This window comes from Elephas maximus, chromosome 4 (genome assembly GCF_024166365.1).
Source record: "Elephas maximus indicus isolate mEleMax1 chromosome 4, mEleMax1 primary haplotype, whole genome shotgun sequence".
Lineage (NCBI taxonomy): Eukaryota > Metazoa > Chordata > Mammalia > Proboscidea > Elephantidae > Elephas > Elephas maximus.
Window position 1 is genome coordinate 184,084,625 of NC_064822.1, and position 14,650 is coordinate 184,099,274.

General features: G+C 52.4%; 1 protein-coding gene across 2 annotated transcripts in view; it reads left to right on the forward strand.

The window, feature by feature from the left end:
• The first annotated feature begins 2,185 nt into the window (after window positions 1–2,185).
• Window positions 2,186–14,650, forward strand: part of FAM83F (family with sequence similarity 83 member F) — a 37,794-nt gene continuing 25,329 nt past the window's right edge. For both annotated transcript variants that reach the window (XR_007517505.1, XM_049885198.1), the window contains exon 1: window positions 2,186–2,779. Coding sequence is in view for 1 of the 2 variants with exons in the window: in XM_049885198.1 (XP_049741155.1) it covers window positions 2,306–2,779 (474 nt within the window). In the remaining variant the exon portion in view is untranslated. The remainder of the gene's footprint in view (window positions 2,780–14,650) is intronic.

Consider the following 14,650-nt stretch of genomic DNA (forward strand, 5'->3'; position numbering starts at 1 on the left):
GACCCTACGGGACAGAGTAGAACTGCCCCATAGAGTTTCCAAGGAGCGCCTGGAGGATTCGAACTGCCGAATCAACGCATGACCCAGCAATTCTACTCCTAGGTATATACCCAAAAGCACTGAAATCAGGAACTCAAACGGATACTTGTATACCAGTGCTCATGGCAGCACTATTCACAATAGGCAAAAGGTAGAAACAATCTAAATGACCATTAACAAATGAATGGATAAACAAATGTGTACATACATAGGGTCTTAGTTATCTAGTGCTGCTATAACAGACGTACCACAAGTGGGTGGCTTCAACCAACAGAAATCTATTTTCTCACAGTTTAGGAGGCTAGAAGTTCGAATCTGGGCTGCCGGCTCTAGGGGAAGGCTTTCTCTCTGTTGGCTCTGGAGGATGGTCCTTGTCTATTCTGTTCCTGGGTGGTCTTCACATGGCACAGCATCTATCTTCCCCCATCTCTGCTTGCTCACTTGCTTGTTTAATCTCTTCTGTATCTCAAAGGTGATTGGCTTAAAATACATTCTACACCGATATGGCCTTTTAACATAACAAAGAAAATCCATTCCCAGATAGGATTGTAATCACAGGTCTAGGGGTGAGGATTTACAACACATATTTTTGGGGGGACAGAATTCAATCCATAACCCATGCAATGGAATATGACTCAGCCATAAAGAGAAATACAGTCCTGATACATACTACGTGGATGAATGTTGAAAACATTATGCTGAAATAAGTCAGTCAGGACGAATATTATGAAAAGACGAATCAAAGGACGAATATTACACAATCCCACTTGTATGAAATATCAAATAGGTAAGTGTACAGAGACCAAGGTTTAGTAGTGGTTACCAGGGGCGGGGAAGAGAGAGAGGAATAGGAAGACACAATGGTTAGGGGACACTGAGCTTCTATTAAAAAAAAAAGGGTGGTGGAAAATTTGGGAAATGGTTAAGGGTGATGGTTGAATAATATGATGAACATGTCGCTGAACTGCACACGTGAAGACTGTTAAAATGGCAAATGTTTTCTTACGTATGTATTTACCACACACACACAAATTCCCTAGGGTTGAAACCAGGCCCCCAATATCCTTTCACAAGAAAAGTAGGAAGGGCAAAGGTGGCCATGATGTAGGGGAAAGCTCCCCAGGACAGAGAGCCTAGTAGTCCCCACTTCTGCCTCTGCTTTAGAGGAGGTTGGCCTGGCTTCTGAGGCTCCTTCCAGCTCCAAGATGCTGTGCTATAAATGAGAGAAATGTGAACCTTGGGTTGCTATGATCTGAAAATATTTTGAACGTGGAGGATCAAGTTGTACAGCTACACATGAACAAGATAATATGTTAATGACTAAGAAGATTGTATTTAATCCAACGGGGAAACAGCAGAGCTGCCGCTGCTGCTGCTAGTGTGTGTGTGTGTGTGTGTGTGTGTATGCATACGAGGCTTCCTTCCTTGCGCTCAAGCATATATTTTAAATCACTAATATAGTAATCAGGCCTCTGGCAGCCTCTCTTGCCCAATCACACACACATTTCAGGTTAAAATGGGGGGGGGGGAATTCCACCACAGTTGCTTCCATTCTTTCTGTGTTTGGGTGGCTTTTCTTTCTTTTTTAAGAAATTTTTACAGCGGTGAAGGTGTTGGATTGACAGCCCCTGGAGGCCTCTAGTCCCAGAACTGGGACGCGTGGGCGGTGAGCCGGGGCTTTCATCACCATTTTGCGCGCACTCACCAACCGCCCCCTTCCCAGCCGGCATAATCCGTCCAGCCACCGCCTGCTGGACAAGCTCTGCTTTGGCCCCAGACCCTCGACGGAGGATGGTTAGAGCGGCGGCCCCGAGGCGCCCGGGCCAGACCACGTGCTCGGGGCCCTACCTGCGGGGGCGAAAAAGAAAGCGTTCACGCGACCGGCCTGGCAGGGGCTGGCCGTGGGAAGGGTTAGCTTGCTGACCTTTCCCCGGTTGAAGGGTCGGGCCCAGAGGCGGGAGTGGATCGGGAGTCGCACGTGGGCCTCACCACGGCCCCGTTCTAGAACCCAGCCCCGGAAACACCCGCGGAGGACGCCCCAAGGTCCCCGCGCCGTTCGCTCCGGCAGGGAAGGGGGGCGCGGCCGCCTGTCCCCGCCCGACAGCCGCGCCCTCGTCGGGCCGGAGCGGATTGGCCGGCGCGCGGCCGCAGGGTGGGCGGAGGCCGAGCCCGCGGCCAGGTGAGGCGCCCCGCCCCTCGGCGGCTCCAGGTGCGCTGGTGGGACCCGGGGCCGAGGGCAGGGGCTGGGGCGGGCGGCCGGGTCGCCATGGCCGAGTCGCAGCTGAGCTGCCTGGACGAGGCGCACGTGAACGAGAGGGTGACCGAGGCGCAGGCCGCCTTCTACTACTGCGAGCGGCGGCGGGCCGCGCTGGAGGCGCTGCTGGGTGGCGGCGAGCAGGCCTACCGCGAGCGGGTCCAGAAGGAGCAGTTGCGGGACTTCCTGTCCAGCCAGGAGCGCCAGGCCCTCCGCGCCGCCTGGAGCCCCTACGAAGATGCCGCCCCCGCCCGTGGCAAGAACAAGACCAAGGCCCCGGCGCAGGCCGCCCCCGAGCCCGCCGAGTCCCTGGCCTACTGGCCCGACCGCTCCGACACCGAGGTGCCCCCGCTGGACCTGGGCTGGACCGACACTGGCTTCTACCGTGGCGTGAGCCGTGTCACCCTCTTCACCCACCCCCCCAAGGAAGAGAAGGCGCCCCACCTCAAGCAGGTGGTCAGGCAGATGGTCCAACAGGCCCAGAAGGTAGGCCTTTTACCTCGCCCCCGTTGAAGGGGACCCCAGCCTCAGGTCCCTTGGGCCAGGCCCGACTTCAGAGCCTGGGCCTGGGCCAGCCTCCCTAACAGCCTTCTGGAAAATGGGCCCTGACCGCCGTCACCTTTTGGGCCTGTGGTGGCCTCCAGAGAGGATGGATGTGAACTTGTTTGGCAAATTAGAAGGTGCTGGACAGATGTTAGTCATCCTTATGACAGTGTCCAGAGGCACTGGCTTTTCTCTGCTCTGTTTTTACTTCCCTGTGGCTTCCCTCTCCTTAGGGAATGTGGGGGCTGAGGCCCTGTGGTAAAGTGGGCCACTCGGTAATAACCTGTGGGCTGCCCAGTGATTTACAAAACACTTCCGTGGCCATTTCTCATTTGATCTTCAGAACAACCCCAGGAAGTGGGGATAGGGACACCCCCCCCCCCGCCAGCCTCTCTGGAAGCCCCCCCCAGAGTCAAGGCTGGACTCAAACCTCACATTCACCCACCTCTCCGACCCCGACCGGGTACTAGAGCTCAAGCTGTCTGGAGTAAGTAAGGGAATATATTCTGAGCATCTATATGTGCCTGGCACCGTGCTAGGCACTTTGACAAGGTAGCTGAGCCCAGCAGCTCAGGAAGAAACTCCCGCTTAACCGCATCTGCTCTGCTTGACAGTTGAAAGGAAGGGGCCATTCCAGGGTGGCTGGTTAGAATACTGGCAGAACCGGTAGATGGTGGGGCAGGGGGAGATTTTAACCTTTACTCTGTGCCCTTGGGTATTGGTACCTGGGTAGAGTTTTCAGATAAAATGCAGGATCCCCAGTTAAATTTGAATTTCAGATAAACAACAAATACTTTCTAAATACTAAAAAAAAGAAAATTTTTGTATTAGAAAAATATTTGTTGATTATCCAGAAATTCAGATTTAATTGGGCATCCTTTATTTTTACTTGCTAAATCAGGCTCCCTACACTGAAATTTGTTAAGAAACACCAGCAGCCTGTCACGCCCAATTCAGAATATACTAGAGGAGCGGCTCGGGTTCGCTGTACTAAATCAGCTGGACGAGTGGTTGGAGTCCTGTTGCCCGTGAAGAAGGGAAGGTGAACCCAGGAAGACCAGTGATGGGACCCTTCTTCGTGGAAGGGGTGATCTAGGTTGTTGGCTAGACTGGCAGCTACAAGGAAGGGTTAACTTTTCACTGTCCGTATTTCCACCCTACCTCTCTAAGTCATTCCTCCTTGTCTGACTGAGCTGTCTTTGTATATTGCATTCTGCAGGAGAGAAAGGCAAGTTTGAACACAGGAGGGGAAAGGGAAGTGGGTGGCAGTAATGGGCAGCAGGTTGTAGCTGGGGTCAGTCTCATGCTGTAAGACTAACAAAGCCTCGGTTTATTCAGCATTTAATGTCTCAGCCACTGTGCTAATGATTTACCTGCCTTTTCTTATTCACTTTTTACAACAACTCAGCGAGATAGGCATTTTCCTTCTGTTCGCCAGTTGCTGTCAAGTCGATTCCGACTCATGGTGGCCCCACGTGTGTCAGACTAGAATTGCGCTCCATAGGGCTTTCAGTGGCTGATTTTTGAGGAAGTAGATCTTTAGGCCTTTCTTTCCACAAGCCTCTGGGTGGGTTCCAACCTTCAACCTTTCAGATAGCAGCCGAGCATGTTAACTTTTTGCACTACCCAGGGACTTCCTTATGTTTAGAAAAGAAGAAATCAGGATTCAGAACAGCTAAGTTACTTGCCTAAAGTCACATAGCTAGTTAAGTGGCTAAGCGGGGATTCAGACACCAAAGTCCTTGCTCTTAACCACTGGGCCATCCTGCTCTGCTGCTGAAGTGCTGGTATGGCAGGATTAAGGCAAGGAGTTTGAGAGGAGCTGGCCTGGCCATCTCAGGCTATGTATCCCTGTTACAAAAGCGAGGGGCTGGGCCCCTGCCAGTTGGGCCTTCTAGTCCCATATGAGTTAGAATTGACTCGATAGGAACAAGTTTGGTTTTGGAGCCCTGGTGGTGTAGTGGTTAAGAGCTCAGGCTGCTAACTGAAAGGCCAGCTGTTCACATCTACCACCTGCTCATTGGAAGCCCTATGGGGCAGTTCTACTCTGTCCTATAGGGTTGCTATGAGTCGGAATCAGCTTGACGGCTATGGGTTCAACAGGTTAGTCCCATGTGGAATGATAAGACTCTTGTGCCACGGGATCTTCTTGTCTCTTTAAATATCTAACAGCAGAAGTTTTCACAATTGTGAACCAATAATACGTATCTGAAAGCAAACAAACCCCATCGCCTTAGAGTTGATTTCGACTCATGGTGACCCCATGTGTTACAGAGTAAAACTGCTCCGTAGGGTTTTCTTGGCTATAATCTTATGGAAACAGATCACCAGGCCTGTCTTCCCTGGTGCCGCTGGGTGGGTTCGACCGGCCAGTCTTCTTTGTTAGTAGTCAAGTGCAACAGCTCGTACCACCCAGAGACCTATTAACCAGTAGTTGTATCCTGACTGCCTGCTGCGTGCTAGCGCTAGCCAAGCAAAGGCTGTAAGCTGTGGCCTTTGCCCTCCAAGGACTTACTCACATGCTAGGGGATTTGTTGGCGGGGGGGGAAAAAGAGTTTTTGAGGCTGGACTTGCCTGATCTGAGACGGTGTCCTGAGGGAGGCGAATTGCAGAGTTGGAAGGGAAGAGAAAAGGAAAGTGGGCAGTTTGTTGGTTCAGAGGCAGAAGCAGGAGCCGGACATTTTTGCTCTAGAAAAGCAAGGAAATGTGATTGGCTGGAAGAGAGAGTTGTCGTGGTGGAGCTGAGTACTGTGTGGGGCCTGGCGTAGGAGTACTAAAACTGGGTCCAAGGCCAGTGACCACCCCCTGGAAAAAGCAGCTTCTAACTCTGTTCTGGAAACCCTGGTGGTATAGTGGTTAAGTGCTACGGCTGCTAACCAAAATGTCAGTAGTTTGAATCCACCAGGCGCTCCTTGGAAACTCTATGGGGCAGTTCTACTCTGTCCTGTAGGGTCGCTATGAGTCGTAATCAACTTGATGGCAGTGGGTTTAGGTTTTTTTTTTTTTTTTTGGTAATTCTGTTCTGGGTACCTCCCCCAACTCCCAGACCCTCTGGGCCCCCATCCTGCCGCTTTGAATTACTGCCTGTCATGTCAGTCTGTACAGGATCTTCTCAAAGACCCCGTAAAGCAGGTAGGACAGAGAGCTTGACCCTGTTTCACAGGTGAGGCAACTGAAGCACAGAGAAGGAAAAGGACTTGCCCAAAGGTCATGTGGTTGATAATAGGAAGACCCAGGACAAGAACCCAGATCCCTACCTTCTGTTGTCAGGGCTACACCCTCTGACCACCACTGCCTGCCCCTCCTCCAACCCTGCTTGTCCAACTGGCAAGCAACCCTCTGTGGCCAATAAATTAGATTCTTCCTTCTTCCTTTTCACCCTGAGGGAGAGAGTTTCCTGTCAGATCCTGGCTGACTGGAGGCTGGGTAGGGCGCAGTGTGCAGTGGTTTATGTGCAGAGATACAGTGACTTCGTGGAGGGGAGGCACAGTGACATGCTTGCATGAGGACTATGCCACACAGTGTCACATTTTATCTCATTTAAAACCCAGAATAAGCTTGTGAGGTGGCTTTGTTTTTTATTCCCAAGTGACAGGAGCTGAGGCCCAGGGGGAGTTGCTGTGACTTGTCCGTGGTGAGAGATTCCACACCTGGTCCTCATGACTGGGAGTCAACTCGATGGCAGGGAAGGAGGGGCCTAATTATGGGGGGACAATTTCAAAATACAGATTGGAGAGGAAGGGCTGAGGGGGTGGCCAGTGAGAAAACCAACCAGGTTGTGGAGGTGGGACCCTGTGGGCTAGACAAAGGCCTTTGAGCAGGTGCGTATAAGTTCTCTGGTCTCTGGGCCTCTGCGGATGGCAGAAAGCCTTCCTAGGCCTGGTCTCAATTACCAGCATTCAAACACTCTGCTGTGTTTACTTCTGGGGTGGGGTTTTTTCTTGCTGATTTTTTCCCCTTGAGTTATCTGATTATTTTAGTTCACTGAATGATGTACTTTTTCAGCTTAAACCTCAGGCAGAAAGATGCCTTCAGGGACCCAGAAGTGAACTCTTTGCCTGGCCCATGCTCACAGAGAAGACCAGGGCAATGTGCCAGTGTTCGGGCCGCTAAGATCATTGTAACTACCAGCGAGTGGTCTTAAAAACAAGACTGTGTAGACAGGGGAACTCTTGGTTCTTATTTACAAAACCAGAGTAAGAGGACCAAACAACCATAATTTGGATGAGCTGGGACTAGGAAGGATCGGGCTTCCTTCTGGCCACTCAACAGATAGCACTTAGGTAGAAAACAGACATAAAAGGCATCACTGCTCTTAACTAGCGTAGTAGTCTGTTAAGCCATCATTATAACGTAACATGATGAGTGCTCGACACAGGGTGTGGCAGGAGGGGCAGTAATCCAGCCCCAAACCCAGTTAGGGCAGGACCTTTGATGCTGAAAACCTGTCTACAAGCGTGTCTGAACTCAGCAGGGAGGGTGAGATTGCACCAAGCCATCCACCCATCCTGGTGCCCAACCTCCCTTGTGACGAGTGGCTTCCATTTTTGAGCCTGCTGGGCAAGTCACTGGGTGGCGCAAACAGTTTGTGCTAGACCATTAACCTAAAGGTTGGTGGTTCGAACCCACCCAGCGGCACTGCAAAAGAAAGGCCTGGAGATGTGCTTCCGTAAAGATCACAGCAAGAAAATGCTAGGAAACAATTCTACCCTGTAACACATGGGGTCACCAAGAGTCGGAATTGACTCCACAGCAGTGGGTTTGGTTTTTTTTGTGGGCAGGTTTGGAGAGCTTCAGGAACAGAGGAAAACTTAATGCTTCCCTCACCCAGAGACTGACTGTTGACCCCTGTGTTTATGGGCCCCACACCCAAATGTACCAGCTACCCAGTTCTTCGTAGTTTACCACAAACACCCATTTCCTCTGAGCCTCAATGACCATGTAAGAGGGTATTATCTCCATTCCATAGACAAGCCCTCTGAGGTCCGAAAGGGTGGAATGACTTGTCTTTTAGACCAGGGACAAGAAGGTTACACAGCTTCTCTAGGTCCTTGGCCAGGATTAGCACTGACCCCGTGAAGATTATAAAAACAACCCAGGAGAGGGAGTTATAATAGGTAGTCATTTTTAACTAGGAGCTGCTCTTTTTATTTCTGTCGCTAGTGGAATAGGACCACCTAGCCGATTGGAGAAAAGAGTGAAGTGAGTGGCCAGGCCATCCCCAGCCCCATCTCTGCCTCTTGACATGTTTGTCCCCTTTCCTTCATAGCCTGGCTCAGATGCCACCTCTTCCCTGGCACTTTACCAAATTCTTCATCCAAAGGCAATGTTTTGTTCTCTGACGCGGCTCCTCGTGTGTCCCACTTTGTTTGGCAACAGCTAGCTTGGTGAGAGCCGTTTCTTCCTCCTCCTGGACTGGAAGCTTTGGGAGAGCAGAGACTGTCTGGACTTCTCTTGGTCTCCTTTTGCAAGGACTCAGCGTGGCCTCGGCTGTTGCAGGCAGTCAAGTATTTGTTTAAATGACTGAAACCGTCTACTGCTGGCCACCCATCCCTCTGGAGAAGCAGGGGTTTGGAGGAGTCTCCGGCTGAGTTGCGCATTACCCAGGGGCTTCTTTATCCCCATTGTAGCAAGCTGCCTGGCAGCAAAGAGAAGGCTGTATGCTGGGGGTGAGCGAGGGGCAGGGCTGGATCAGACAGTTGAGGAAAGGCCTCAGGCTAGGGGCCTGGCCTCCTAGGCTGAGCAGCTGATGGGTGTGACCGGCTGGGATCCAGATGCCCAGGAGGTGTGGCAAAGCCTTAAAGTCATAGGCCTACCTCACCAGGAGACTCAGCTTTGCAGTAGAGCCCACTGCCTTACCCCACGAGCCCCAGTTGGTGCCTCCCTCACGCAGCTCTATCCAGCACACAGTTCTGACACCTTTTCTGCACCAGGCACTGTGCTGGGCATTGGGATCTAGAGACAAAGCTGATACCAAAAAAAAAAAAAAAAATTACATATTAAAAATGTTACTGGTTTGTGAAATCTGAGAGTCTGAGAATTGCACTCATTGCTTCCTCACCACCTCATCGGAGTTGTTAGCTGCCCTCAGAGTCAGCTCCAGCTCATGGTGACCTCGTGTATAACAGAAGGAAATGTTGTCCAGTCCTGTGCCCCCAGTTCTCAACCTGTTCCTAATGCCTTGCCACCTCCCTCCTTTCCCCGTTCCCCTCGCCTTTCATCTCAGAGGACACCTGACTTTATCCAGGAGCTTCTGAGCTGCCTTTTAAAAGCCTGATTTAAATGCACAGACTGCATCGTTTTTTTTCTCCTGCCGCTGGCTCCCATCCTTACCCTCCAGTCCCCACGGAGAGGGCAGAGCGAAGAGAGGGCCTCTCTGGGCAGCTCCAGATGCCCCCTCGGCCTAACCTTCTTCCCCTCTGCAGGTGACCCATCCACATAAGCTTTGCATCTGGGCAGTTCCAGAGCCCCTGTCCCATTAAGGCTGGTGGATAATGGCAGAGCTGCAGTTCCAGGGAGCCTTGGTGGCACAGTGGTTAAAGTGCTAGGCTGCTAACTGAAGGTCGGCAGTTCGAACCCACCAGCCCTCCATGGGAGAAAGATGGAGCAGTTCTACCATCCTCTTTGGTTGCTATGAGTTGGAGCGACAGCAGCAGGTTTGGTTTTTTTGGCAATCCTACAGGATCTTGCCCAAGCCTGTCGGGGCATCCTTGTCAAGCCCTATGTTTGGCTGTTGAGTCCTGACTCTCCTTTACACATACTGATCCGAGGAGCTGGAAGACCTGAGCAAGAAACACTGATTCATGTCAAGGACAGGCGACAGGCTCTGAAGTGGAAAAGTTGCGGGTTCTGTCCTGACTTAGCCACATACTCACTGTGGTCTCTCTGGCAAATCTCTGAGACTCCTCCCCCGTAAAATAGAGAGAATAATACGTAGGTTTCTGGATGGTTGTGAAAACCAAGGGGAGAACTCCATGTGAAAGCTGAGGACACCTAGGAAGGATCGTCCACCACCACTGCCAGCTGCATTGAGTCGACCCCAACTCATGGCGATCCCACGTGTGTCAGCGTAGCACTGCACACCATAGGGTTTTCAGTGGCTGATTTATGAGGAGTAGATCACTAGGCTTTTCTTCTGAGGCACCTCTGGATAGACTCAAACTGTCAACCTTTCGGCTAGCAGTCTAGCTCCTTAACCTTTGCACCACCAAGGGACTCCAGAAAGTGTCATACAAACTACCATGGTATTTCCTCCCAAGAAGTGGGGTTGCCCCAGCCAGGAGATTTGAGTTTGGAATTGCCTGTCATTGGTAGGGTTGGAGGGCCTGTGTGTGCATGTGTTTCATGTTTCCTCCTTTGAGTAGGAGGGGAGCAGCTGCCCACTGCTCCACTTCTCCCATTTTTCTGTTGGCCTTGATTGTGGTGGCAGCTTGACAGGGTGACTGTCTGCTTGCCTTCACGCTGTCTCCAGGAGACCGTGACGTCTAATCCTCAGTCCGGGGTCTTCACTGGTGTCTGCAATGGCAGAGAGAGACTGGACAGGAAGGTGCAGGGTCCTAACCTGGGGTTCCCTGAGGGCACTTCCCTGCACAGTCCTCCAGAAGGGCCTGACCACTGCACAGCAGGCCAAAGGGCCCAAGGGCAGTGTGGAAAGCGACTCCCCAACTTCCTTTTTCTCTCGCTGGGGGAGGAGGCCCAGTAGACTGGGGGGTGGTGCTGAGCATTAGCCACGATGTCATCATGGCCTTGGGCTGTGCTTCCCTCTTTGGAGAAGAGGAAGAACAGGCTTGGCTCCTCTGTGGAGGATGCCCTGAAAAATGGGTGCCTTCTTCATAACCTTCTTGGTTTTGTGGGGAGCAATGGAAGGCCTGTTGGGCAGAGGTTTCAGGAGGCCCAAGCCACTGCCAGGGAAAGGAGTGCTTGGCTGGGAGACCTGGGTGCCCTCATTCTTGCCCTGGTCCTCCCTTTCCTCCATTACTGGGTGATCTAGGAAAAATCATTTGCTCTTGCTAGGCTCCATTTCTTCATCTGTAAAATGGGGATAATTTGTCTTCCTGATTACTTTCATAGATTCCTCTGAGGATTGGATGCAAGGCCAGCAGAACGCACTTGGAGAAGTTGAGTAATGCGTGCAGATTAAAGGGATTTCTATTAAGAGGGCTAACATTGTTAAGAGATAGGCACTTTGCATATTAGCTCCTTTAATTAATTCAGTCTACAACACCTTGCAAAGAAGTGGCCCTTTCCCTGAGGCTCAGAGAAAGCACGAGATCATAGAACTCAAGAGAGGCTAGCTGGGATTCCACCTTAGGTCTAAGCACAAGGCTTGCGTCCTGCTACAAATGCAGGTGCCCCTTGGGGGTTGCCTCCTGGGGCCACCTCTTCCCTCTAAAACTTCCAAAAACATTTAAAGTGTGTTTGTGGCCAGGCAGGCCCTGGGAAGCTCGTAGCCTAATTCAGGAGACAGACAAACTCACAATTCCCAGCTGCAGAAATCCATGCCAAGCAGGGGAGAGGATTCTTCCCCGTGGCAGCATGGGGGCAGATGTCACGGGGATGCAGGATCTAGGTAACTTCCGGGGATCCATATCGTGCTCTTAGTGGCCACTTCCTGGCCCCCTGGGGCCCCAATGGGATTCCCATCCCAGCTGCCCTCTGCCCCCTCAACAGAGTGTCGCCCCTTGGGATGCTGCCCCACCTTGGCTGGGAGCCAGACCTGCATCCCTTTTCTCAGCCTGTACAAAGCCTGATCTGAGAAAGGCTTCCAATCCAAGCTGGGTTGAGGAAAGAGCAGGGCAGAAAGCCAACCAGCCAGGGGCGGGTCCTGGCTGACCTCCTGCCTCTGCCCCTGGCAAGGTCCTGAGACCCCTTCCCCAGCCTGGGCAGGCCAAGTCACCTTGGCCTCCCTGCTCCCTCCCCCAGCCCCACCCTATTCCCCTCCCCCCACCCCCCTCCACCCGCACTATGATCAGTCAGTCAGCCTTTGCTGCAGCAGCTGCCATCCTAGTTTTCTCTCTCCTGCTCTGAAACCCGGGGTGTCTGTGGACTTGCTGGTGATCCCTGGAAAAGAGCCTCTGGCTTTTCTAAATGTTCTTCTCCCTGGCCTGGCTCTCCCACTCATCTGTATGCTCATCGCCGCCGGCACAGCTTGTACCATGGTCATCATTCTGTCGGGCCCCTTGCTGGTCTGGCTGGGCGGGACAGCACAGCTTGTACCATGGTCATCATTCTGTCGGGCCCCTTGCTGGTCTGGCTGGGCGGGTGGGAGGTGAGATAAGTGTCCCTTTTGCTTTGTTTTCAGCAGTGAGTAAGAGATGGTCGGGGCAGGGGCGGGGACCAGGACTCTTTGCCTTTGTGTGGATCTTCCAGGACAGGCTGTGAGTGTCCTTAACTCCACACCCCAGGAGGTCACCTTGGCTGCTTTTGGACTGTCTGGAGATTTCCACAGTGTGTTCATTCCTTCCACAGGTATTACCGAGAGCCTGCTATGTGCCAGGTGCCAGAAATTTACAGATGAATTAAACATAGCCCGTGCCCTAAGTCTAACGGAGGAGATAAAGAGAAAATAAATTACAGCACAGTGGGAAGGGGGTGTTGGTGGGTTTTATTTATCAAGCACTTAATACCAGACATGCCAGCCCTTTTAGAATATATTATTTCATTCAATGTTCCCAACAACGCAGCAGTTTTCCATTTTACAGATGAGGAAACTGAGGGGCAGAGAGGATAAGGTCATACTGCTGGTCAGTAGTGGAGCTGGGTGGGAACTGCGGTGAGTCTGACTCCTAGGCTTGAGCTCTTTCATGCACTGGGCTCCAGTACCACGCAGGTGACCCCAGAGAGCAGGGGCACCACACCTGGGCAAGGTAGCAGCCAGGTGAGCAGAGCCTTCCCCTTGGAATCGGCAACTGATCTAGCTCGTTAGTAGGGCAGGCATGGAGCCCCTGGGTGGTGCAAACAGTTAACGTGATTGGCTGCTAAACGGGAGGTTGGAGGTTGGAGTCCACCCAGAAGGGCCTAGTGATCTAATTCCAAAAAATCAGCATTGAAAATCCCGTGCAGCACGGCTCTTTTTTGACACACATGGGATCACTATGAATTAGAATCAATTCAACCAACTGGTTTGGAGTCCCTGAGTGGTATAAAAGGTTAACGCTGTCGTGGTTAACTAAAAAGTTGGCACCTCGGAGACAGGCCTGGTGATCTACTTCTACGATATCAGCCATCGAAAACCCTATGGAGCTCATTTCTACTCTGACACACATGGGGTTGCCATGAGCCGGAACTGACAGCAGCTGGTCAGGGCAGGGAGCGGACCCGAGAGCACATGTACTCACACTGTTCTCATCACCCAAATGCCCTTCTGACCCCCTTCACCAACCACACCCCTCTCTGCATTCTCAACTTGCCCCCCTGGGGAAGCCTTCCCAGGTAACATTACCTGGCACTGGCCACGCAGTTATCCTTGCTACTTCTCAGAACCTTTGCAGGCAAACTGCCAGCTCCGGTTGTCTTGCCCTGATGGATCCATCAAGAAATTCCTCGGCAGGTGTTCCCTGACTCCTGCCTGCTCTGCCCACATATTGCAGAGTGCTGGGAGCTCGAGGCCAGTAACCCAAACCAGCAGATGACCCTAAAATCGTTTGTGTATCTTCACTGAATTGTCTTTTAAGTGGCTGATTTATCTTCCTAATTATGTTTAGCTTTAAGCTAAAGTTAAAATGAGCTTGCATTAGATATTTTTCACTAATTAACACCAACTTAGTGCAGGGGAAACCGTCCCAGAAGTATGCCACGGGTCAGGGAAAAGCTGGCTTAGGACCTTGAGAAGAATTGCTATGCTTACTCCCTGGTGGATCACTTGTGGTTCTTCACGCTGAATTGATTGACCTTACTTACGTGGGTGCGGACTGTCCTTTTTCCTGGAGAGCCATTGAGGTCTCCCTCTGTGTCCCTCCTCATATGGGGTGTGGCTGTCAAAAGTGATGCCCTCCAAGGGTCAGATCCACAGGAGTGAGCCCAGTGGGGCACAGCAGGGAGACCTGGCCCATGGGGACAGGAATAGAGCCCCGCAGAGGCCGAGGTGTCTAGGAGAGGAAGCCAAGCAGGGAGACCTGGCCCACAGTGTCAGGAATAGAGCCCTGAAGAGGCCGAGGTGTCTGGGAGAGGAAGCCAAGCAGGGAGACCTGGCCCATGGGGTCGGGAATAGAGCCCTGCAGAGGCCAAGGTATCTGGGAGAGGAAGCCAGCTCGGCTGGGTGAGATTGGGCTCAGCCAGTGCAGCCAAGGAGCCTGGTGTTTAATGATGTCTAATTAGCGAGCCTGAAACAGTGGAACATGGCTACAGACAGCTGGGGAGCTTCAGCTGACAGCGCGCAGATGCTGGTGAGGTGGGGAGTGGGACCCCATTGGCACCTTGGTCTTGGCTCTGCCCTCTGGGTGGGCTCAGGGCTCAGGGCCAAACTGCATCCCCCGCACCTGAGGGAAGCCCCTACGGTGGAGGTGTCTGCTTCGGACATCTCCCACAGGTACAGGAAGGAACTACAAGTCCCCACCCCCAGCCCTCAGGGATAGATGGAGACCCAGGCCTGAGCAGACGCATGCTGGGGAGAGACCCTCGGCGCTGGGGGCAGAGGACAATCCTGGGGCAGCCTCCAGGACGAGGGGAGCGAGGACTTCATGGGAAGGCATTCTCACCTGGGGAGGTGAGCCAAGGCGGGAAGGCCAAGCCCGCCAGGAGCACTCAGAGAACAGAACGGTCTTGTGTGCGCTTGTTGGGGTAGCAGGTGGAAGAGTGCGTCTCTGGGTTGGCAGA